The 25676-nt window shown below is 41.1% G+C and overlaps 1 protein-coding gene across 2 annotated transcripts in view; it reads left to right on the top strand.

Moving 5' to 3' along the window:
• Nucleotides 1–24592, top strand: part of KCNC1 (potassium voltage-gated channel subfamily C member 1) — a 165851-nt gene extending 141259 nt beyond the window's left edge. Inside the window, exons 2-4 of one of the 2 annotated variants that reach the window (XM_050955812.1) lie at nt 515–1448; nt 19604–19792; nt 22599–24592. In XM_050955812.1, the coding sequence (XP_050811769.1) occupies nt 515–1448; nt 19604–19792; nt 22599–22663 (1188 nt within the window). In that variant the 3' untranslated portion in view covers nt 22664–24592. The remainder of the gene's footprint in view (nt 1–514; nt 1449–19603; nt 19793–22598) is intronic. The other variant, XM_050955813.1, reaches the window with a different exon arrangement.
• The last annotated feature ends 1084 nt before the right edge of the window (nt 24593–25676 follow it).

Genomic DNA, 25676 nt, shown 5'->3' with positions numbered 1-25676 from the left:
ACAGTGAGATCTGGAATGCTACAATTGCTCCTTAAACTTAGAATCAGAAATAACTGTTACACCTCACACAAAAGACAGAGGTAACTGTTAATAAATGTTGACTTTTTTTTATGGCAGCCACTGTACATCTTGCACTTTAGAGCAAGTGGATTCTGAGAGCTAGTGGGTCTTTTCCATCAGTAACTTCAGCAGGCACTGAGACACAATTCAGGAAGGCGTCCCTATTTGGAGCAGCATTTAAGCATGTGCTTAACTTTAAGTTCCATTGAAGTCCATGAGACTTAAGCACATGCTTAATGTAAACATATGCTTAAGTGCTTTAAGGAATCAGAGCCTGAATCCGTGATTGTCTTTGCAGCTGAAGCGTGATGCCTTAAATCCACAGGCAGAAGGCATTACAGCTGTTAACATCTCCAGTTGTAATAATCCAACAGTTTTCTGTGTGTGTTTCAGAAACAAATCCCTTGTACTTTATCTACCGTTTAACATTTCTCTTGTGACTTTCCTTCAACAGTACGTGGCATTCGCCTCCCTCTTCTTCATTCTGGTCTCCATCACCACCTTCTGCCTCGAGACCCACGAGAGATTTAATCCCATCGTGAACAAAACAGAGACTGAATTCATTGGCAATGACACCCACGTGCGACACTACAGGGAAGCGGAGACCGAGGCCTTTCTGACCTACATTGAAGGCGTCTGTGTGGTCTGGTTTACATTTGAGTTCCTGATGAGAATCACTTTCTGCCCAAACAAGGTGGAATTTATCAAAAACTCTTTGAACATCATTGACTTTGTGGCCATTCTGCCTTTCTATTTGGAGGTTGGACTCAGTGGCCTGTCTTCCAAAGCTGCTAAGGATGTCCTGGGCTTCCTACGAGTAGTCCGGTTTGTGCGAATTCTGCGAATTTTCAAGCTGACCCGCCACTTTGTGGGGCTGCGGGTCCTGGGACATACTCTCCGTGCCAGCACAAATGAATTCTTGCTGCTCATCATATTCTTGGCATTGGGCGTCTTAATCTTTGCCACGATGATCTACTATGCTGAGAGAATAGGTGCTAAACCCAATGATCCTAGTGCCAGTGAACATACACACTTTAAAAATATCCCCATCGGCTTTTGGTGGGCTGTTGTCACCATGACTACCCTGGGCTATGGAGACATGTATCCTCAGACTTGGTCAGGCATGCTGGTGGGGGCTCTCTGTGCTCTTGCAGGCGTGCTGACCATTGCCATGCCTGTCCCCGTCATTGTGAACAATTTCGGAATGTATTACTCCTTAGCTATGGCTAAGCAGAAGCTACCAAAGAAAAAAAAGAAGCATATCCCGAGGCCACCCCAGCTGGGATCCCCCAATTATTGTAAATCTGTCGTAAACTCTCCACACCACAGTACTCAGAGCGACACATGCCCACTGGCCCAAGAAGAAATTTTAGAAATTAACAGAGCAGGTAGGAAACCTCTTAGAGGAATGTCCATCTGACCTTTAACCTCCATACCTTGTAGAGATTTAAGATTCAGTCAGACTGCTTTCTTAGAGCAATGGGTAGCACATTTATCCATTATAGTCCCACCACCACACATTGAATATCATGTGTGAAGTTTAGGTTGCGGGGACAAATGGCGCAAGGGAGGCTGCTCAGCAAAATTAAGGATGAGATCATACGCCAGGAGCCTTAACTTTGGTCCTGGTCAAGGGAATACATGGTTCAAGATATTTCTGAAGAGCATAACATCTAGTGGAAGAAAATTTTAGCATTCTACAGCCATGTTGCTGGACACTATAGTGCATCACGGAGGCACCTGAGAGCGGAATGCTTCCTAGCAGAGCAGGAGCTGACTACGCAGCTCTTACAGAGATTTCTGACACAACGAGGTCAGAATTTGAAGAAGCCAGATGTTTTTTAATTTGTTCCCAGCTGTGACCTTTCAGCTGTTTTTAAATGGCAGGTATTGTGCATCTGATTAAAGAAACTAGGTGCCTACTAAATTGGAGGGATGACTACACTAACATGCATATTCACAAGGCAATCCCATCTCTTTCAGATGATTAACTGCAAAGCTTAAATTCATGACACTAACACAAAATGACTCACTAGGAGACAATTATAGATGTAAGGATGTTAACTCCATAGCATGCAAACCAACCCATTCTATATTACACTAGAGCTTAGCATTTAGAGTTATGAAGAGTTTTGAACTACAGTAGTTAAAACATATTTGCTCCTCATGAAAGCATGGGTTGATGATCTACAGCTCTTTCAACCTTTTAGTAGTAAAGGTTGACTGGGAAAAGGATAATATTGGTCATTTTTGGCAGATTTGTACTAAACAGTAATGAGTGATAATCTCACAACAAGGTAGTCTTATTTTTTAATTATATGGATTCATGGCAGCAATAGGAGAAAACCCCAATGAGAGTAACATTATAATTTCATACTAATTCCATTTGGGGAGAAATACTAGTCACCATGGAATATATTATAATATCCCATGGCTAGTGGTTAATTATGGGACTATCTCAGTTTTATGAGAATCCTCACATATCACATAAAGTTACAGGGCTCTAATCTGATGATTCAACCCCATAATCTACTCTACTCATGGAATATCATCTCTTTATTTACTGTGTGGAGACAATAAACTCAAAGTAAATCACACTTAAAATAACACCATAACCATTTTGTACAGTGTGCATTCTTCAGCCTGTTACAAAATACTTCCCTCAGCGCGTATTGTGTTAGATAAAACAGGTCACCAATATAGTGACTCTGACTGAGCTTTAGTCACAAAGAGGCTTTTTGAAAGAACTAGCTTTCACCTATGATGGTCTTGTGTTCTTATCATTTTTTACTTTGAAGAAAATTCTGATTTGTCACTCCTCATGGGTGAGATATTGTCTCTTCATCTCATAGCCATTGCATGTTGATGTCATTGAAAGAAGCACAAAGGAAGTAAGACCTTCCTTTGTGTGTGAATTCTACGATGCCAGTGCTAATTTCTCAAAGGTGGGAGGTAGTGAAAGTTGACTTTGGTTTGTTTTTTTTTCCTTTTGTGCAACTATGTAAAATCCATTTAGATGGTAAAGAGCTTTCATTTTTTCTTTTCTGTTTTAAAACTCTCCCATTGCATCAGGTCGACCACAATTCATGCGATAGACTGTCTCTTTACTATTTTACCCTTCATGCACACGTACGGTTGTATCTGTCCATTCCCCTCAGGTTGCAAATGCTTATCACAAAGTCATCTCCAGGCAAGGAAGTAACTTCCTCATGAGTAGATGCTTTGTGACTCTATAAATCAGGAGGAAAAGAGGGCACTCACAAAATGGTGGGTCACACCTGAATGTCACTCCAGCTACCCAGCTGTTATGTGGGCAGGGAGACACCAGACTTGTAGTGGTTTAGTGGAGAGCTAGAGAATGACTTCTTACCCAGAAGTCCCTTGCTGTAAGTTCCTCCAACAACATATCCTGGTCCTTGAACTTTTGAGGACTTGGGGCCCAAGAACTCTGCGAGTTCAATTCAACTCCACACCGGTATCCTGATAATACGTGTAACTTTGGTTCAATGTGGAACTGTTTTGGTTCAATGTGGAACAGCTCTGATGTCAGCTGTTGCTACAGTACATATGAAGTACTGATAGTGACAGCAAATTATCCATTTCTGCAATAATTGATTAAAAGAGTCTATTTATATATATATATTTTTCAACAGCCCTATAACACACTTGTACTTCAACTGATAAAGATGGGCTCCGTAACCATGTTACTGGAGTTCTGATTCTGATCACCACTATGCACCACTGATAGCAAAAAATATTAGCCTTATATTTTAGCTTCCTATAAAGGAAAAGGTGTATGTGTGTGAGAGACAAAGAAAGAAAATCATAAATCAGATCAGAGGCACACTGTTAAAAACAAGCTCTGCACAGCCTTGTCTCCCAATCAGAAAGACCAGTGCATTAATCCATCTTGATACTCACTTTCTAGAGTAATCATGTACTCCTAGGAACTGTACTGTGTGTGAAAATTAGCAAGAGTCTCAGCATTCCATGGAAATCCATAATGTGCAAGTAATGAATGTTCTACATACTGTAAAAGCTTTGGATTAGTCACACTGCCTGGTTACAGACAACCGATTAACTGTGATTAACTAAGAACCCAAAATGTATTATTTAGTCCTAATGTCTCTAGCAAGAGATCCACCCCAATTCAAATATTTTCCCTTCAATTTTTATCTGTTAAACTCCAGTACAATTTCATAGCACTTTGTAGGAGATACAAGACAAATAACATGTACCTCTAGCACATTCTTTAAAATGTAGCCTGTTTAATTGCTTATGACTGAGACATCAAGTACAGTTATGTCCGCTATTTTTATAGCAATGTGATAAAAATTCACAAGATGATGAAACGGGGGAAATGGTCCCACCTATTACAGTAGCACTCTACAGAACAGTGCCCTCTTATTGGCAGATTCAGAAGTATGCAGTGGACCAAATGCTGTTCTCAGTCTTGTGCATGCAACACACTGAAGTCAACAGAATTCTGAGAGCTAGATTCTGATACCTTTACTCAGGCTGACCCTCAAAGCAGAAGTTAGCCCCTAATCTATTACTCTGAATAGCTCATTTGTGTGATGACATGGCTTTCTGGCCATTCATAGTCTGAGACTCCATCATTCACACTGGGGGGTCTTAAGTGGAAACTAGAACGGGTCAGAACATTTCAAAATGTTAAGAGAAATTAGGGGGAAATTGTGAACATGCCATTATTTCTCCTCCCATTTTCGCCCTGCTCTACTGGAAGTGCTACATATGTAGATAAGAGATGAGCTATGAAATAGAGTCTCTCCTAGGAAATGCCTGTGACAGAACATACACGTATTGGGTTAATCATTTACACATCAAGGCAGTGATTCCCCACTGGACCTAAGCTCAGGAATATAAGGGAGGGTGCTGCCAAGGAACCGCTCATGGCTCCTTGATTCTCAGCTGTCTGGCCATGGCTTAAATTAAATCATCAGGGGGAGGAGCTTTAACTGATGCCACTAATGCAAGGTGGCTCTAAACCAGTGACAAACTGATCACAGCAGAGCTTTGCTCTGCCACACTCCCCTCCCGGCAACAACTCACCATCTCCCTGTCTCTCCTCTCCCTTATGTTTGGCAAGGAGGAGGCAGCTTCTGGGGCAGGAGGTGTGAAGTCATGGTAGCAGCTTGAAGCCGGCAGTGATTCCTTCTGTGCAGGGGGAATTCTCCGGGGACAATCTCTGGCCACTTTAAATTCACTTTCTGCCACTTACGTAGCAAAAGGATATTGGCAGATTGGAGAATTGGACCCAAAATGATATGAAGGAGTAAATGTCACTCATTACTAGCTTGACTGTAAAACTACTTGAAACCTAGACTTGATATATACCATATAGGCCTAGTTGTCTATGCCTTTATAACAAGCATATGCCTTTCCAGGCGCCCCCTCACCCCACCAAATATGATTCTGTTGCTATTTACTATTCGTATTGCAGTATGACCTAGCGGCCACTGTCAAGATCAGGGACCCAAAGAGAAAGAAAGAGATAATCCTCTACCCCAAAGACTTACAGTCAAACTGACCAAGACAGGCAAAGGGTGGGTAGAAGGAAATATTATCTTCATTTTACATACTGGTATTTGGGAGAACATGAGATTAAAGTGACTTATCCAAGGCCACAGAGGAAGTCTGTATCAGAGTTGGAGACTGAGTTGAGCTAGCCTGAGTCCCAGAATCCCGCCCCTAACCAAAAAAAAAAGACAATTAACAACAAATAGTAATAATTTAATAGTAATCACTTGTATAAAAATGCTTTGCAAGCATTAGGTCTCCTAACTAGAGCTGCATGAAAATCAAGTGAACCCAAATCTGAAAACAGAATTCAACCTAAATTGTTCAGCTTTACTGGGATTGTGCCCAAAGCCACACCTGCCCGACAACTACACGAAACTCAGCCCAAGATCACAAACATCTTCAAAATAGGCCCAAGTTTCAGGTTGGTGACAAAGCCTCAAAACAGGCTAAACAAATCTCCAAACTACTTGGTTTGGGGTTTCGTTATGAAAATTTCACACGAATCTCCTCGTCCTCACCCCGGTGTGCCTACACGAATCTCCTCGTCCTCACCCCGGTGTGCCTGCCCAAAAGATGTGCTGGCTTTATGGTTATGTCCTACAGTATCCATAGAAAGAGGTGGATGATGCCGTTTGCCAATCTACAATAGTGGGTCTGGAACAATAATGGAATCCATAACTCCTCTTGATGTCTGTAACATCGCCTGCACTTTGATGCCACAAATCAGCTGCACTCAGATGGAAACAGAGAATGACCAGAGTTAAGCACCTAAAGAAAAGGAGATGGGTGATTTTTGTTCCCTGACATGCGAAAGGATCTACCCAAACCTTTTCTCTATATTAGGAGTTTCTATACATACACATAATTTGAAGGGAGACATTGCAGGTGCTTTGATGCTGCTCCAGAACCCTGAGATAAGGATTCTCTCCACCCCGAGTGCTCAGCACACTGCCTTTATCTGAGCTATGGTCTAGATAGAGAGAATCCCTGGGTGTATGTATTGTGCACTCTGGGTGACTTCCTTGCAGAATTGTCAACAATGAAGGCTGAATTCTCCACTCAGTACAGATCTTGGGAAACCAGGCTGTTACTGAGAGCAGTGCCAGGGAAAGGATCACAAGGGAATCCAGGGCTGGAGAGGAACAAAATAAACCAACACTCCATAGCTAGTGCATCACCTTTACATCCGCACTAGCCTTTGCAGTTGTTATGCTCTGTTGCTGAGAGAGAGAATGACCAGTACCCATCCCCAAACTCTCCCACTCTCTGCATGGGATGGGACAAGACTTGACCCTGAGAATTTTTTATTTAATTTGAACATATCAAGAGAGAGCTGGTCTCCATTTTTAAATATGATTTGGGGCTCCCTTTGGGTTCAGATTCATTTTTATCAGTGGAAACATTGTCTAGAAAAGTTGATCTAGACTTAATTTCTTTTTCCTCCACCCAAATAAACTAAATAACCTGCACTCAAAAAACATACTGCCTCTGATTTTCAGGAGTGCAGAAGTCCCACAACTCCAGCTGGAGTTAATGAGAGTTGCAGGTACTCAGTAGTTCTGAAAATCAGGTGTCTTGTCCACTAGTTGCAGTTTGTGATCAAAAGCAGGTTTTATGCAACCTACTGCACATTTGGAAGGGTATGGCTACACTCGAAACTTCAAAGCGCTGCCGCGGGAGCGCTTTGAAATGTGAGTGTGTTCGCAGCGCCAGTGCTGGGAGAGAGTTCTCCCAGCACTGCACGTACTCCACCTCCTCATGGGGATTAGCTTGCAGCGCTGGGAGCCGCGCTCCCAGCGCTGCGGCACTGTTTACACTGACGCTTTACAGTGCTGTATCTTGCAGCACTCGGGGTTTTTTTTTCCACACCCCTGAGCGAGAAAGTTGCAGCGCTGTAAAGCACCAGTGTAGCCAAAGCCGAAGATACAAGTATAATGAATTTGTGGCCATATACATACCCATACATATCATAATGGGCCACTAAACGACAGGTTTGCAACAAGGGGAATAGAACATTCCACTCAAAATACCACTCGAGATAAAGAAGAATCTCAATTAATTGTAGTAGCGTTGCTGTTTCTATCTTGCTGTAGGCTAGCCACTAGATAATGCATAACCACAAAGAACTGAGCAGTTCTCATTCAGTTCCCAGTAGAAGGCAGTGGTGCTTATATATCCTAGATCAGTGATTTTCAACCCATAGTCTGCAGACCCCTGGGGATCCACAGACTATGTCTAAGATTTCCAAAGCGGTCCGCAGCTCCATTCAAAAAATGTTAGGGGTCTGTCCATGAAAAAAGGTTGAAAACCACTGCCTTAGAGAGACTATTACACTAGGCCTGAGTCACAAAGAGATTAGCGGGAGAAGCTCCCCCTCCACACACACTTCATTTTTGAATTGTAAATGGTCTTCCCAGTCTTTAAAATTCAAACGCCATTTAATAATTCCTAATCCCAAATATCAAAATTTGAATATTTATAGAAAAATAGTGCAATAATGATTATCTTGGTGTCACCCAAGATTTAACTGCGGACCTCTAGCTACAGCATAAGCTCCTACAGCTTGAGATAAAAAGACTAAGTCCTCATGTCTGGCACCTGGTCTCATGTCTCCTGTAGGTTCTGTAATATCCCTTGAACAGTGGATTCCAATAGCACCTCCTAAATATTTCATTGGGCAATTATCCACCTGTGGTCTGGCTTCCTGTAGTAGCAATAGAACTACAGTATTGTTCTAATTCAGAATTTTAATGAATATAAATGTCATCAATCCATTAAAATTTGAAAGAACCTTAGGGAATTGTGAATGGAATATTGGTCTCCTAAGCCATGGTTCAGGTCAGGGAGACAGTGGCTGGAAGTTTTTACCATCCAATGGCTGTTAGGAGGCTTACGTGAAACAAGATGGTTGTCTCAGTCCAGGCTGTAATGGAGAATCTGTGGCCAAAGCCCCAAGCCACTGGGACCCTTCCTGGCAAACCTAGCTGAGTGGTCAAGTATTGAATAGGAATGGATGTGGAACCACCCTCTCACCCCTAAAGTGGAGCTTGTAAATCAAATAGGAAAGAAATATGGGGAAGTCTCTTCTACCTTGCTTGTGCTGTACCTTTTCTGTGGTTAAAGAGAGGACTTCTGTTTTCAGAGTAGTCAGCTGGGCACTTTTCACATGTACTACAATCACTACATCATTCACATGTACTACACGTGAAACCAAAAAAATAGCTCCCCCATTATCCCTTAGGTGGCTTCAGCCTTTGCTCTCTGGAAATAAACTGGGTCAGGTCTTCAGCTAGTGTAACTTGCTATAGCTCCTTTTGGAGCTACACCTACTGGGGGAGAAAACACTCCACTGAGGTTGGCAAATAAGTATTATATCCCTTCAACAGATGGGAAAACTAGGAAACAGACATCTAATTCTCAAGTCATTAAGCCCACTTTCTGCCAGTCCTCCAGCACAAAGCAGCCTTAAACCTGGCAGATCCAGCTCCTTAAGTATTTCCTCCTGGTAGTGGGATACTCCAATGGCACAGGCCTGCCCTAGCAGCTCCTACATCATTCACTAGTGCAGGTGGTGTTACTGGGAGGGAAAGGGTTGAGCATCCCTCCATCTGACTGATCCCCAGTGGCTGGAATTGCCATTCTGGGTCATGGGAAGCCAGATGTAAAATAGAGCAGCTTTTACATCTGAGCACTGTTTGGCTGGAGCAGAGGAGTTAAATGGTTTGCCCACTGCCACGGAAAGAATTGGTAACAGAGATGGGACTAGAACTCAGGCACCTAATGCGATGCTCAGCCCACTACACCACAACCCTCTTACTTTATACCTGATTTAGACTCCATCCAAGCTTTCTCTGTTTGTTACTTCTAAGAAGATTTGATTTTACAAAATAAGCACAGACCAGAAGTAACCAGTAGTTTACCCATTTCTGCTTTCATTGTTCTTTGCATTCATCCATGCTCCATACCCTACAGATCATCATACTGTATTCTTTATTTTTCAAATCTAAACTAGATCCACAATTTGGAGCTCTAAGTTCTTAAGGGAGATGAACTTTACCTAGTGAGGAACCAATACCTGGCTCACCAGACTCAGCTTATATGTTGCACCATTCCCAAATACATGACCTACCCTAGGATCCACTGCAGTCTATGGAATTACTAGGATTTTAATTTGACTCACAAAAGTACAGGATCAGTGTACAGAATTGGCGGACTATCTCTAGCAGGGACTGCGATGTACCTCTTTGGAAGGCAGCACTTCCAGGAGCAACACCTCTCACCATTGCATTATACACCTTTCCAATGGTATCTTCAAAGCAAGAAGCACTTGACCTATTCATGCTCCTATACCTACTCCTTGTCTCCAAACTATCAACAGACAGGAAGCCAACATGCTGTCACCTCACTTCAGGAAGTAACGCCTCTTGAAGGTGATATTCTCTGACAGTGATGTCACAATGTTGGCCAATCAGGGTTGTCTAAGGCAGTAACCTTATTCACTGAAGTACCTTTATTGGGGGACAACCTTACCTGGAGGGACTCATTTCAACATGGTGGTGAGTAAATATTCAGAGGTAGGTCGGGTTTGAGGAGCATCTGGGAATTTGTCTAGTATACTAAATTTCTGCTGTAGAGGAGACAAATTCTGCTTTCAGCTCTACCAACGTAAAGTCTGTTGGTGTGACATCTACTCAAGAATACTTAAGAATCAGTTTTAAAATATACAGTAAAATAATATTCAGGTGTTTGTTAAAGATAACTACATCTGACTCTATACAAGCGTGAACATCTTAGGGTAGCTAAAATTAAATTGAATTGCTGTGTAGGAACAAATGAATTCTTTTACATGTTCTTCACATTTTCTCTTTCTCTTTCCTCTCTCTCTCTTGTTCTGTTTGTTAACATTTACTTGTTATTACTGTATGTTGCTTGCAACTTGTGTATGTTACAGACTGTCACATTTTATTCTGTGAAGCTTTTCTCCAATCCCCATCAACCTGAGCTCCATATTGGGCAGCAGAGGAGATTACAATACTGTTCTTTAAATGCAAAACGACAAGGAATGTCACAGACTATAGGTAACTCCATTGAGGTTGTGATACAAGGTATTAATACAAAGAGTAAGTACATGATGATGCAAGAAAGCACTATCTAGCTAATGTGCTATTTCTTTCAGATAGTCTGCATAGAAAACAATTTTCATTGCTCTCCAGCAGAAAATTTCCCAAACCTATTGCCTTAGAGACCTGCTGTTTTAAAAATCAGTGATTCCCATCTTAGCACATCATAGTTCATTTTCAAAGACTCAAACCCACACTCTCTGTGCTGTACTTCCATCCATAACCTTCATGCCATCATTTCATTGTCAATTGCTTGTGGCTTATTATATCTTCCCCATCATTCTTTTTATAATCTAATGTAGTTAAATCCCTTGCACTCTAAGGGCCTGATTTAGCAATGACAAAAACAAACCTCTGTGCCTGTGATCCACATTTCTGAATCCTACCCAAGGGTCTGGAGCCCATAAAACATTATTTTATTTTTGTAGCTTAGCATGGTCTAGAGTGGAAGCCAAATGGATATTTTGTTGAATCAGGTCCTGGCTGAGGCTTTTGGTTGTCGCCTGCATGTTATTTGTGGGGTCTGGGAGGGAATGATAAAAAGAGGCTGAGAGGTATTTTTGTGTTTGTTTTCTAGAGAAACAGTATTACGTTTATTGCTTCTAATCTCACTCTACGTTGCAAGTGAGATATATTTTATTTCAAACTCACAATTGCCCAGACACTAAAGCAGCAAGGTGGTATTTTTATCAATTCATAATTTATTCCCATAACGTCTTGTTTTATGGCATGCTGTGACCCTCTCGTAAACTGTGGGGAGACATAGAAGAGTTCATCGGCAGGAGGGAGGGGCATGGCAAAAGAGACAATTCCACCAATCAGATATTAAAAATAGTGGGTTTTTCAGGTGCTCAGCAGCTCCCAGGATTTGGTCCTACATTTTTACTGGTCTCTACAATCTCCTTTGGAACTTGGATTGATCACTTTTACACAAAAAAGGGCAGTTTCTTAATAGTTCAGCACACGCAATGAGAGGAGGATGGGGGGTAAAGTTGGCTTCAAGTCATCATTTACGTTTTCCCTAGTGTGGGGATGCCTAAAGGTTTGCCTAGTCCCCACCATAAGCTACAGCAGCCTCAGGGCTGCTTGAATTTGTAATCAACTGCCTAAATGACCGCGTGGCTGAGAATAGCTAGAGCACGGCAATTCTCCAACCACACCCTCTTCTTCCTGGCCATGCCCCCAATGCTGGTGGCTGCTGGGGGTGTGTCAGAGTCATTACAGCCAGGGAGTTCTCCTACACCAGGGGTGTTCGCTGCTGGGCAGAGATCCATCCTCTCTATAAATACATGAGGCATAAATACCGGGGAGAGAGGGGAGTTCTTTAAGTTAAGCACCAATATGGACACAGGAACAAATGGATATAAACTGGCCATCCACAAGTTTAGGTTTGAAATTAGACAAAGGTTTCTAACAATCAGAGGAGTGAAGTTCTGGAATAGCCTTCTAAGGGAAGCAGTGGGAGCAAAAAACCTAGCTGTCTTTCAGACTGAGCTTGAGATGTTCAGGGAGGAAAGGGTATGATAAGACTGCCTATAATGGCATGTAGCCAATCTGTGACTGTTAGCAACATATACCTCCAATGGCCGGTGATGGGACATTAAATGGGGAGGGCTCGGAGTTACTACAGAAGATTCTTTCCCAGGTGTCTGGCTGGTGGGTCTTGTGCACATGCTCAGAGTCTAACATGGTCAGTGGTTCTCAACCTATTTACCATTGTGGGTCACATCCAATACTACCTGTATGGACCTGAGGATGTCACATGGGCCACAGCTCTGTGGGCCGCAGGTTGAGAACCACTGAAACAGATTGCTACATTTTGGGGTCAGGAAGGAATTTTTCCCAAGCTCAGATTGGCAGAGACCCTAATGGTTTTTCATCTTCCTCTGCAGCATGGGGCATGAGTCACTTGCAGGTTTAAATGCGTGTAAATGGTGAATTCCCTATAGCTTTATGTCTTTAAACCATGATTTGGGGACTTCAGTACTTCAGCCAGAGGTTTGGGATCTATTACAAGAGTGGGTGGGTGACTTTCTGTGGCCTGTGGTGTGCAGCAGATCAGATCAGACTATCACGATGGTCCCTTCTGACCTTAGCGCCTATGAGTCTATTGAGGCCCTTTTACACTGCCAGAATGGCATAAAGGGGGGCCATAAAGTAACAGTCAGGCCCATAGATGTTCAGTGTAATGGTCCCTCCTCTAGTCATAGCATTTCAATTAGATTTACCTTCTCTGATGCAACAGTGCAAAGAGGCTAAATGCTGAGCAGCTGCTTCCACAATGGGGATTATAGGCAGTGTTCACCTAAGAGATACTGTATGTTGGGAGTAATGCAAAGCGTCAGGAACTGAAGATCGGCATGCTTGCCAGAACTGAGATCCAAAAGAGCTTTAGTAAGTGTTTGAATTCATCCCTTGTGGGACCATTCATAGAATATACCCATGTCTGCATGGTGACCCTCTTGAAGTCAAGGCTATCGAAACCCTGCAGTGTTCTGGGCAAGTTGGGATTCACCAACTGAACCCCAGAGGCTTGGTTTGCAAGGCCTGGAAGGTTTGCTTGGAGGTTTCAGTTAGATTGGATACCCTCAACAAGCAGATCTTCATCTTCCAAGTAACTAGTATCTTCCCAGCACTAGCCCTTCCCTACAATCAGTCATTTCTTCCCCCATCCCAACCCACCCCCACATCCAGACTTCAGACTTCTTTTCTTACCTTGATATAGGGCAATGAATGTCTTGCTGCTTCCCCTTCTGGGGCCAAGAGGACCCCTCTGCTGCACCTCTGGGTCTTTGTGGGGTGCCAAGTAGCTTCTCCTTCAGCAGGGTTTGGTCTTTGAGGAGTAGATGTGCGTACAGAAGATCACTGTATCCTTCAATCCTTGAACAGGGGCAGGATATGCTCCAGTACTTTTGTGGGAGCTGAAGAAACAGCCCTATGTCTCCTGGTACCTGGCTCTCTAATCTAGGGCTAATGAGGCCTCAGACACTTTAGCATAATAGCAAGGGAGCCCTGGCAATGCTCATGCCCTGGGAGAGACAACCCATAAATCTACCATGCAGTATTTCCTAGGCTATCATGCTACGAATTATGGGAGCATATCTCAGCCCCATTTCAGTTGAAGTGGCCCATTCTCATTGCACCTCAGGTCATGAAGGTGGCACCCTTTGCCTGGCAGTTAAATCCTGTAAAGGTTGGAGAAGGCAACAACCCACAGTGAGTGCCTTTCAATCCACCCAACCCCACAGCCTCTGCTATTAGGGAAAGTGGACATTTCACAGTTCTGAAGTCAGGAAAAGGAGGGAGCCACCCAATCCCCACAAAAAACCCCCACACCTCTCGAAGACATTACGTATTGGGTAGTTGTTGGGGGCATGGAGAAGTTTGGCAAGAGGAAAAGAGAATTTGTTTGGACTTCCCAAATGCAGGAACCACCTCTGCATATGTTTGCCTGCATTCAGAAGCACACAGTGAGGCTCATGAATGCATTGATACATTGAGGTCTGTGAACAATTCGATCCAGGGTTCAGATCAAGTAGGTCTGAGGCTCAATGCAAATATTTCTCACAGCTCTAACTCAAGCACAAGCCAACAGTGGCAGAGAAGTCAAAGTGGCAGCCCTTGAACCTCTGTCTATAGATCATGCCATTGGGAAGGAGGAGAGCCCACAGACTGGGCATGGACAGTCTCTGTTATAATTCTCTTCCTGCATGTGCAGCACTCAAAGCATAACAGTAGAGACACCACACACTGAGGAGTGGAGATTTGTGTTTGGGCTGGACTGTCAGTCTTGCCTTTCAGTTTCCTGGTAATTTTTATTAGTTTGTATCATTATCTTTCTATTTCAAAATCTAATTTTTGTCTGGAAAAGTCCTTGGCATTTTAATGGCAGTTTCCTAAAGGGAGTTGAGGGGTGAGATGAAGAAATTTAAAACAAGGATCCCAATAAGGTAATGATGAAACAAACTACTTATCTGGGAGATCTGCTGGTGTTTCTCCCCATATCTTAGACAGCTGAGTATGGAGGATTTTTAAAAAGCTTTTGTCATTAAATAAGCATTTGAAGGCAGTTTAGTCGTAGGAATAGGGCACTGGACTAGGATTATTCCTGGAACTCACATGTTGTGTTACATTGGGCAGGTCACTACACCTCTCTGTACCTTCGTTTCCTGATGGGGGAAATGGGGGTCATCACACCTGCTTTCCTTTGTAAAGCAACTGAAGATCTACAGAAGAAACCTCTCTATAGGCCTGATCCAAAGCCCACTGAAGTCAATGGAAAGAATCCCAGATCAAGCCCTAGAAGAACTAAGCACTATGAATTATACCATGATTCAGTTAATAGTCCTAGCATATCCATTATCTGATGGAAAGAGCTTCTTTGATGCTCTTTTACTCCCATAGTAATACAGCATTTTGTTAGATATTTTAATCTGGGAGTATATCATGCTACAAATTTTTATAAATAACAAAATCTAGGTGGCATTCTATGTAAAACAATGTTTTTATTGCGGTAATACTCTAGGAGCCCCAGTCGTAGACTGGGGACCCAATGTGCTAGGTTCTGTACAAATGCAGAACACCTTTTTGGTCCCTGCTCCAAAAAGCTTACAATCTAACATGAGACAATAGGCAGAATATGGTTCCCTGGTATTGCATTCCTCCTGAGACCAAGCATCTTTCCTTGGAAAGGTCACTACAATTTCCTTGGCTTCAGGTTTTATTACTAACATGAAGCCCGATTCTGCTCCCATTGAAATCCACAGGAGTTTTGCAATTGGCTTTAATGGGAACAAGACCAGGACCATAAAAACTGGCCCCGCTTTGCCCAAAGGTTTACTAATATTTAGGAACTATTTTACAAACCTTGGTCCTGTTTGGAGAGAATTAGAGTGATTTGAAAATATTGCCCCCTATGTTGCCCATGTCACATCTCCAGTTCCGTCAGTGGAGGTGACCTACTAATATCAGGACTTAAGCTGGCCCATAAAGCCTACAGTGCAAATTTCAGTTAACTGTGAAGTCATTTTGCATCCTTCACATTCAAAATTTTTTAAAAAATACTTAAATGGGCAGAAAAAATAATTTGACCTAGGCTGATATTATTTTATGTCAAGTTTAGCCTAATGCACATTTTTGGAACAAATATGTATCCCAAAATATAAAACAGAAATGATGCTACAGGCATCACTCCCATTGACTTGAACGGTGCAGGATCAAGCCCTAATTCATTTAGTTGCCTTACAGTAAAATCACAGTCCACTTTAAACTTCTAAAGTAAAGTGTGTAATTCAAGTAAATGCGGGAAGTGACATTTGGGCCAAGTTTAACTGTACACTTAAGCTCTGATCCAACGCTCACGAAAGCGAATGGCAAGACTGTAGTTGACTTTGGATCAGTCACTTACTCCTCACTCCTGAAATGGTTTAGCATGTATAGAACTCCCAGTGAAGACAGTGGGAGTTTTGAGTATTAACTTATGTATGGATTGGGCTGAAATTTAAATTGCTGCACGTAAATCCATTACTGATACGCAGACTATCTAAAAAAAATATGATCATTCAGTCCCCCATTCACAGAAATAGAAATCAACTTCCCTCCACAGTCATTTCTGTCCATGACATCCCTTTCCCCCAAATATAGGCCAAATTGTCATCTGTGATTAGCAGTGCAATTTTAATTACCACAGTGCAGATCTCAATGGCATAGCCTACATGTCTTGTGTGTAGCACTGCCATTGACATCAACACAAGTACTATGGGTGGAACAGGTTTCAGATTACACAGAGAGATCCATAGCTCAGATTGCAGAAGAATGAATTGCTCACAGTCCCTTATCTTTAGGAACTCCTGAAATGGAAAGAAAATGCTAAAGTGGCTATTATTCAACAATGTGCATTTATAAATCATTAAATGCTCCAAGAGTAGCAATTGGGGATACAGGGTCAGAGGCAGCCTGAAACCAGGTGGGTTGTATGGGTGTCACTGAAGTCATTATAGGTCCAGTCTCATGTGGGAAGGTCTATGACCTCTGAAAACTCCTGTACATTTGAGTAAATTTAATGCTAATGAAAGCAAGAAACTAACTATGCTTAATTGTATCACATATACTGTGGGCAGTTTTTGTACATGCTTCCTGGCATAGCTCTGCCATGCATCTTAATCTTAGTTTTCAATACCCCTTCCATTAAGCAGAGCTGTAGGGATGGTTTCATGACATGAACAACCACGAACAGGAATGATGCTCTCAAATTCATTTTCACTTGTGACCTGAGCTGGAGGCAAGGCCAAGGCCTAATACTATGAGGCATTCATTTTCTGTATGCTATGGGAGTGCTGTTTTTCAGATGAGATGGAATGCTGAGGTTGTGACCATTTGTGCTCATTGACAATCTCGTACGGTTTTTGGAAACAGTAGGATGTTAACTCCAATGTCAGCCAAATGCCAACTTGAGTAATTCTGCCTAAATTCTCTCTGCAACTACAATTGGATGAGGCATGCTTCACTTGCTGGCCTGAAGTACAATGGCTGTGGTGTGTGCTGTGAAACAGTGATCTGTTTCACCCGGGACATAGCTGCATTTTAGTGGTGGATGTAGTGCTCCAGTGGTTTAGTTTGCATTTCAGCTTGTACTTGCAGAGTGCTGTAGAGTGTTTGAGGGTGCTATCTAAATGATTGCTTATTATTAGATATGAGTCTGAGCCATACAGTTCTGATCTGGAGAAGGATACAAACTTTCCTAATGTTCAGATACACAGGTTGGTTCAGGACCATCTCTAATAATTAATATAATCTAAGACCCTATGCAGCAATGAGCTCCACACTGAAAACAGTGGGGCTCTGTGCAGGTGTAGCTGTCCCCCCTGCACTTGACTCATTGTAGCATCAGGGCCTTAACCTGTAGACGTGAAGGTTAGTACACTAACCCACTGCGTTGTGGATCCCCTGAGGAATAGCAATGTTCAGAGTTTATATCAGTGTGAGTTTTACAGGAACAGTTCAGTATCATGTGATGTCATGGTTATTAAGGTAATTGAGTGGTTTTTGTGCAAAGTAAACAGAAGCATGAAATATACATATATTATTCACACACAGGAATTGCAATCAACCTATGCCCCGAAACTTCAGAAACCTGTTCAAATTAGTCATCATTAATTTCAGAAACTATCTTTTGCTTCTCTTACTGCGTCTGATGTATTAATAAAACTAGTTGGTCAAAAAACAAACAACCCCTCCCCCAACACCACTACCATATTCTATGGGGAAATGAACTGATCACTTCTGCAAGAAGGAAAAAAAGGTACCAGTAGGAGGGTGCAAAATGGAGTTGATTATGTGGGGAAACACTTTATCTGCTTGATGAAAAAAATAAAGACATGAAATGCAATTAGCATGTATGTACATAAATAGAGTACATACCATACAATAGTATGCATACCACACATATGTGTCTATATCTGTGCTGATCATTTCATATGATAATGAGAAGAGTGCTCTATTTTCAAAAAAGCCCTTACATATTATTTATCCATCATGCCCTTCTGAAACTATTGCTCTGGAAGGTTTGCTCATCCTATTTAATGCATTCTCTCCGTTTAGGGTTTCTGTGTAGGCTTGGATTTATTTTCTTACTTGGCCTCAGCTCCACTGAAAAATAGTTGTCAATATTGCACAGGGTTTGGAGCAAGTCAGCAGGTGTTTTTGGAAAGGGGGTTGAAATAAAGCTTATCGGTGCATTGTCCCTTTCATTAAGAACTGTAGGATCACCTGCAGTGTGCGCCCTGCAGTATCTAAATAATAAGCATTGTGCAACCGAGGTTTAGAATGCTGCAAATTTCTGAATTGTACCCACTCAATTAAGCACATAGCTTTGCTCTTGTGTACGGGTTATATTTTGACTGTTTCCCCCTTGTTTTAGCTGAAATGTCCCTATTGAACTGTGCCATATTTTGAGTATATTCTCAATATACTAATTTGCACTTTGAAAACAATATACAAATCTTGTAAGAGCACTTTAAATTGTTTTATGACTGTGAAGCAAATCAGATACAGAAAATATTCCATTCTCAGTCTATCTTCATGGGGACAGGTGGAGTAAAGTGGACAAATTTAATGACACATTTTCATTATTTGCAGTCAGAGGGTAAATGTTACTTAATTTATTTTCAAAATCCATGGGCTGCTGTATTGTTTTTCACCTGTAACATCCTCTGCTGGCATTGCATAAACTGCATATGTCACAGAATAAAACATCAGAAAATGGATTGTTTTTTAAAATCCATGTTCTGCTGTCACATTCCCATACATGATGTATGCTGTGCGTCCGTCTAAAATGTGTACTACCATTCTGTGTATCTGAAAATATAAGCAAAACAAAACAAACTGTTCAAACTTTGGGGATCTTTTGCCCACGTAATATTGTACAAAGTTATAAATCTGCATGAATAGAATTTACTCAACTACTACAATGCAACTCACCATTAACTGCCTCTCCAAAGTTCTATGCGTTTTAGTAGTTTTCATGAGACACAGATCATTCATATGCCATCTTATGTCATGCTAAACATGATCTAGTTTCTAACTGCAGTCTTCTGCTCACAGGACTAGGAACCAATGCAAAGCAGTTTCTGAAACTGCCCCATATATGTGAAAGTACCACAGGTTGCTGTTCTATCTAATAAGATAACATTTCATTTCTCCTTCCACTTAACGTATTTTATTTTATGTTGGTGCAGTGCACAAAGCCACTGTGTCTAGGACAAATGTGCTACCTTTTAAGCATCACCATGCTACTCCTTAGCTGTGATCCCAAACCTACAGATTTAACTCTGATAAACAGTTCTTAGTGTTTCAATAGCCTTCTGCTTATATGTTTGAAGATTCGAAACTGAATGGTGAGGTGGCCAAGGCGGCGCTGGCAAATGAAGACTGTCCCCACATAGACCAGGCTATAACGCCTGATGAGGGCCTGCCCTTTACCCGCTCTGGCACTCGGGAGAGATATGGACCCTGCTTCCTCTTATCAACCGGGGAATATCCCTGCCCGCCTGATGGAGGAATAAGAAAGGGTATGTAGCTGAGGTCCTGTAACCACATAGTTAGTGTCCTTGTTTAAAAAAAAGAGAGAAAAAGTCATCTACTAGTTATCATGGACTAGTGGGCTTGGTTTAGATATGCACTAAAATAACAACCTGATGTCTGCATTTTGAGTTTTTAATCTATTTCTTTGGGAGAGGAAAGCTGCTAGAGCTCCCATGTGCAACTGCAGTGTAGTCTTCCATGTTAGCTAGCTCAGTGAGCTTCTGCAGCCAATATTCTGCAATGTCCTTAAACGATTTCATCCTCCAAAGAACCATTGATTAATATTTATGACAGCAGGAAAGGCTGCCCATTTGGAAGACTCGTAGATTGTAATGTGTTGTGAATGGCAAACACTTTGGTGGGCAAAAATAAATAAATGCCCCAGCAAACACCAAGAACCACAAAGTGATTATTCAGCTGCATTTATACAGCACTTCAGTTAATTTCTTTGTCATGCCTAGCTGTATAATTGAACATAGATAGAGCTTTAAATGGGAGCATTTGTTAGCATAGACTTCTTTTAGGACTGGAAAATAATCTAACTATAACTGGTTTCCTCTGGTAAACTAATATTTACCATAATTAATTTTTACAATCCTGACTGCTCCCAGAAGTAATTTAGTTTTACTTAGATAATGGTCAGAATCATCCATATATTCAGCAACATTAGGTCCTAAAATAATGAACAAACAAAAAAGACTTCCTGTAATTTTTTTTTACAATAGACTAAATCTTGCCCAAATGGTTTAATCCAAGAAAAGCAAGCAAACCAAAAATGCAGATATCTTTAAGTGCATAAAATTAGAAGTACATATGTGCATAAAAGTTAATTGGTAGTGGTTAATTTCACTAAGAGTTATCTATCATTGAATCAGTGTCCGTCACTGGTGTACTGTATAGAGTATATAATATATTCAGTATTTTAAAAAAATGCAAAGATTCTATGATGTAAACCATACCGTGAGTATGGGTTTTAGAATTCCCATGTGCCATTGTATGATGGACAACAGTCTATAGTAAATGCCAGTTATAGATAGTGTATGTAATTATAATTTCTAGGTTTATTATTAACAAAGATATAGTTGGACCATTGCACTTTCATATGAAAGTATCTCTGCTAAAATTTACCTTTGTAGCAAAGTGTTTTACCTGATTCTGTATTGGATAAGCACTGGCCATTTTCATTCAGCCTGACCCAGTTTTGGTTGCTTCAGTGGATCAGGAGAATGCTCCAAATGGCATACCTTTTGGTATGAGGAATGTATAGTTCTCATGATGCACTGAAACATGAAGCAGGCTCTCTCTACTGAATGAAACAGTGGCCGGTTGGCTAAAGAGTAACAAATGTCAGCATATTGTTGGCCTGTTCGAAACACGTTGAGAGCATCTTAATTGTTGTTCCAACTGAATTTCATCCATAGTTTGTGCAACTATGTGTGTATACTAGCTGAAGTTGTTTTTGTGCATGTCTGGAAAAGGATGGGAGTGGGGGGGGGGAAGGGGAAATTGAATGCATGCAAACTATTTTTTTTTAAATGTGGTGAGCAAATGAGTAGTATCTCTATAGCAACTGAACAAATGCTGTTTTTTTTTTAAAGCTACGAGTCACCTTAATTTTTGACTGAGGTCCAAATACATGAGTCAGTGGGGGAAAGTGGGATTGAGTTTAGACCGAAAAGAAACAGAAAAATCCCTCCACCTGACTTTTTGCCCCCAGTTGTTTTAAGACAGAACTATGACACTGCCTACATTATTATACAGTCTACCCATTCCAGAGAAACCATTCTGCTTCCTCCCTTCCCCCCCATTTTTTTAACTTCCTCCTACTTACATGGCCTTCTGAACCACGTTGCAAGCGATACTACTCTCAGCATGTCAATGCATGAGGATGCTACTTAACTGGCCACAATGTTGACCTCATTCTTAGCCCATTCTGTTGTTGATCCAATGCTGTACTTTGCATTTTTCTTTTAAATGAAGGTTACGAAATGTCACGGAGCCTTAACAGCATAGCTGGCATAAGCGGAAAAGCGATAGGATTATCCTCAGTGTCTGCGCCCTACAGCTCTCCTAGCCCAGTGAGACGTTCTTGGTCTCCCATCCCATCTATTTTGTAGCATGGATCAGTAGCAGAGAATGGTCTAAAAAGCTTTATTTACAATTAGCCTATGCTATGTTTCATATAATCCAGGTGACTAAGTCTGAAGATGTCATGTCTCACAGTAGCACTTCATGGGCATGGTGTTACTACTGACATTTGGTGACAACACCCTTAAATAGTGTAAAGATGACACTAGGTGGGCATTAAATAGCACTGGTGGGCCATATGCTGCATGGTATTGGTCCATAGGATGAAGGGTGGATGCACCAGATAATTTCTTTAATGGTGCACCATGCTGGTATGTGCTTATCTTGGCTAATGGTGGATCCACTGGCTCTTATGGAATGGGTTAGGCATTTAGTCAATAATGAAATGTGCCAACGACTGAAGATTTTGATTTTCTCAGGATATATTTGAGCCATAGGAACCCTGCAGGAGTTTGAGCAAACAAGCACAGTAGGATGAAACTTTGCATGGGCGCCTATTCTAAGTTGAAAGCAATACTCAGATACACTGTAGAGAGGTCTCAGTCTGGCTGACTGCATGGAAAAAAATCCTGTTGAAGAAGAATATGGCTGCCTCTGCATGTAGCTACTCTACCTTTTCCTCTTTCCTTTAAAACTAAAATGCCAAGCTTGATTTGAAAAGCGCAGGAAAGAAGCTCAAGTATTGATTGTATTCTTTACATGCAGATCTTTGCAAAGAAAGTCCTGTCATTGCTAAATATATGCCAACAGAGGCAGTCAGAGTGACTTGACAAGGCGAGATGGAGATGAACATTGATGGCTAATAAACATCTGTGTGGAACTGTGCAGGCATAGAAGACCTTCTCATTTGGACAAAGTAAACTCGCTCCATGCAGGTTTTAAGGATGATTCTGTGTGGTTTCAGAGTTGTACTAGAGATGCAGGCTTTTTCTACGGCCAAAATGTAACAAAACTGTAGAAGATCTCTTCTTCCTTTCTTTTTTGTTTTGTTCATAGCATGAATTGCATGAAGTAAACAAAAACTGCAATTGTATGATTAACTTTAAGGGAGGGAAAAAAGAAAGTTATATATTTTCTTTGAAAGCTCTTTACTTTTACATACATTGTTGTAGCCAAAATGTAAAACATTATAAAACTGTACATTTCTTTGCTATGGATTGCTTCTTTTTGTATACAAGATACAGAGTAATGGTTTTAAAAAGTGCAATCAGGCAGTCATCGGTCATATTGACCATGCCTTCATAATTCATCACACTGAAATGGAAATCAAGAACTTTAATTCAACTAGAATTGTGTAAATTTAGGAAACTCCTTTTTTTCCTGTCTGTTTTCGTTGGCATGCTTGTGACACATGGGACCTTTCTTTGGACCTGATGGTAACAGATGATCTAGATTTAATTTCCAGCTCTGGTTATGTTGTATTTTATTGATGTATAGATCCAACGTGAAGACCCTTCATAACAAATTGTTCATATTAAGTAATCAGTATGGTTTTGAAACAAAAAAAAGTGTTATTTTAAAACTGAGACTTATAGTACAAAAATCAGGAGAATACTCAAGTATAAACTTGTCTCAAAGTTTAAGAAACAAGACAATAGCATTGTATGCAATTTAGTACTTCTGAGTAAAATGCATGCACAATGTTATGCAAAACAATTCTAGCATGAAATAAATTTTGTATCATGGTTTCAGTGCCTGCTGTACAGTCTAAAGCAGAATTATTTTCTTAAGTGATCAGGGGTTTCCAGAGACTTGCTTCTGAAATCTTGAATAAATATATAGTGTTCCCAACAGAAATGCTGGAGAGAAGCTTGGTACTGGTTTGATTCTAAAACGGTAATTTTGGTTAGTGGATAACAAACGAAGCCTGCAAACACTTGATACAACCAATGTCTGACATTTTCACAGCACTAGTAAATATTACCAGGGAAGATAAAATCTAGAATTATTTAGGTATCTCTTCATCCCCCCCGAAATAATAAAAGTTTGTCTGTTTAGTAGATGAAGTGAATTCAGTTTTTCTTACTTCTGTGAGTCTGTCTTAACTTGTTCTTCACTGAGCCCTAATAATCCACCAGCTCTGAAACTTTGCATGAGCTAAAGCACTGCAGGTGCTTAGTTATGTCTTAGCTGTCAGATATAAAAGGCACCAGCACGAATTCAGGAAAGTAACGACATCGTACTTCATTTCAGATTCCACAAGTAAAATGTATGGATTATTTGCCAGGACCCTTCTAGTACCTTGAACATTTCTGCAAAGTATTTCTTTAAGAGTTCCACTTTTGTCATCATATCAGACAATTTAATACACTTGGCAGCATTCGAGCCAGAAGGCAAGAAGGCATCTGGGACTGCTAATGGAAATGAAAAAGAAAAGAAACAGAATCTGAGAGGTCCTGAGGAATTATGAATAAAAATCAAGGAAGATGCACCAAAGGGTATGGTAAGTGTTACAAACAAACAAACACACACTACACATACGCACACAACATCCTCATAGCCCCATAAACCTCCACCTCCAGAAAGAAAAAAAAGTGCAGCTATCAGATGTGTGATTTAGGAAGAAGATTAATACTGAGGATCTGAACTGGAAGGTAGTAATGAGGCTCCTTCATCTTTTCTGATTTAGCATTATGCATTAATTCCTAGTTCAGCCTGCCTTCTTTTTTTTAGGAGTAATTTTCCATCTCTGTTTCTATCCTGGCATCGTCTTCCTTGACAATGGCCAATTTCTTATCTCCAGAATGCAAGCTAATCCAGGGTCCAACCTTGCAGAAGCTAATGTGGGGTTTTTTTTGGTATAGTGTACTAAGGATCTAAAAATAGATTTGTTATACTTTTGTATTAATTTAATAACACTGTTCAGAGACCAGGTGTGAAATCTGCTCACATTCCCTTATTACCATAAAATAATTAATACTGATTAAAAGCTCAATCCAATAAATCCCACACAGGTGTTCCCCTTATCCAGTGCTTGGTTCTGATAAGAGTATTTCCTTTAATTAACAGCTTGAATACCCAAGCCCTGAGATAGGATAGAATTACAACTATTTTCTCCCGGAACCATGTTACCAGTCCGATGATGGGGTCTTTCACTTAAAATATACCTCCTTGCTCATTCTTTTCTCCACTCTGCAGTAATTGCATTTTCTGGATGCCTTTCACTAAACCTTCAGAAATAGAACTGCATTTCTCATTCACTGACCTTCAGGAGGCACTTTCAAAACATAAGGTCCTTGGTGATTCCACAGTTCCCTTTTGCATGACAGAAAATGTACCACTGTGATGACAGACCCCCTGATCTCTCCCTAAGCAATTCTGACAGTCCAGCAGGCAACAGCTGAGAGACTTGAAGGTTCTAGATGAACTCACGTGAGGAAGCACCAGTCTGTGCACAGTGATGCCAGCAAAGTGCCCAGGGAATCAGGCTATCCCATTTGCGTACACAGGCTGTTTGTTATCTGAGCAGGTCATGCTATATTAACACGACTACAACATTTATGAATTCAAATCTCTCTTTCACAGCAGGCATACAGCACTAGAAATACTACACCCACTGGGTCTGATTCTGGTCTCACATTAGTTTTAATGTAGCTCTTTTGAAAGTTACTCCTGATTGTACACCTGTGTAAATAAGATCAGAATCCGGCAAACTGTTTTGATTACATTCCTGGCCCTTTAAGCTTCCTTCTGCCCTGGAGGAAATAAGTACCTGCATTTTTTATAAGAACTCAGCTTTATTCAATGGAGTTATATCTACCTAGCTTCCCATCAATAGTATTA

This window comes from Gopherus flavomarginatus, chromosome 5, assembly GCF_025201925.1.
Source record: "Gopherus flavomarginatus isolate rGopFla2 chromosome 5, rGopFla2.mat.asm, whole genome shotgun sequence".
NCBI classification, from domain to species: domain Eukaryota; kingdom Metazoa; phylum Chordata; order Testudines; family Testudinidae; genus Gopherus; species Gopherus flavomarginatus.
The sequence above is the reverse complement of the archived record's forward strand: the minus strand, read 5'-3'. Positions and strand labels throughout refer to the sequence as shown.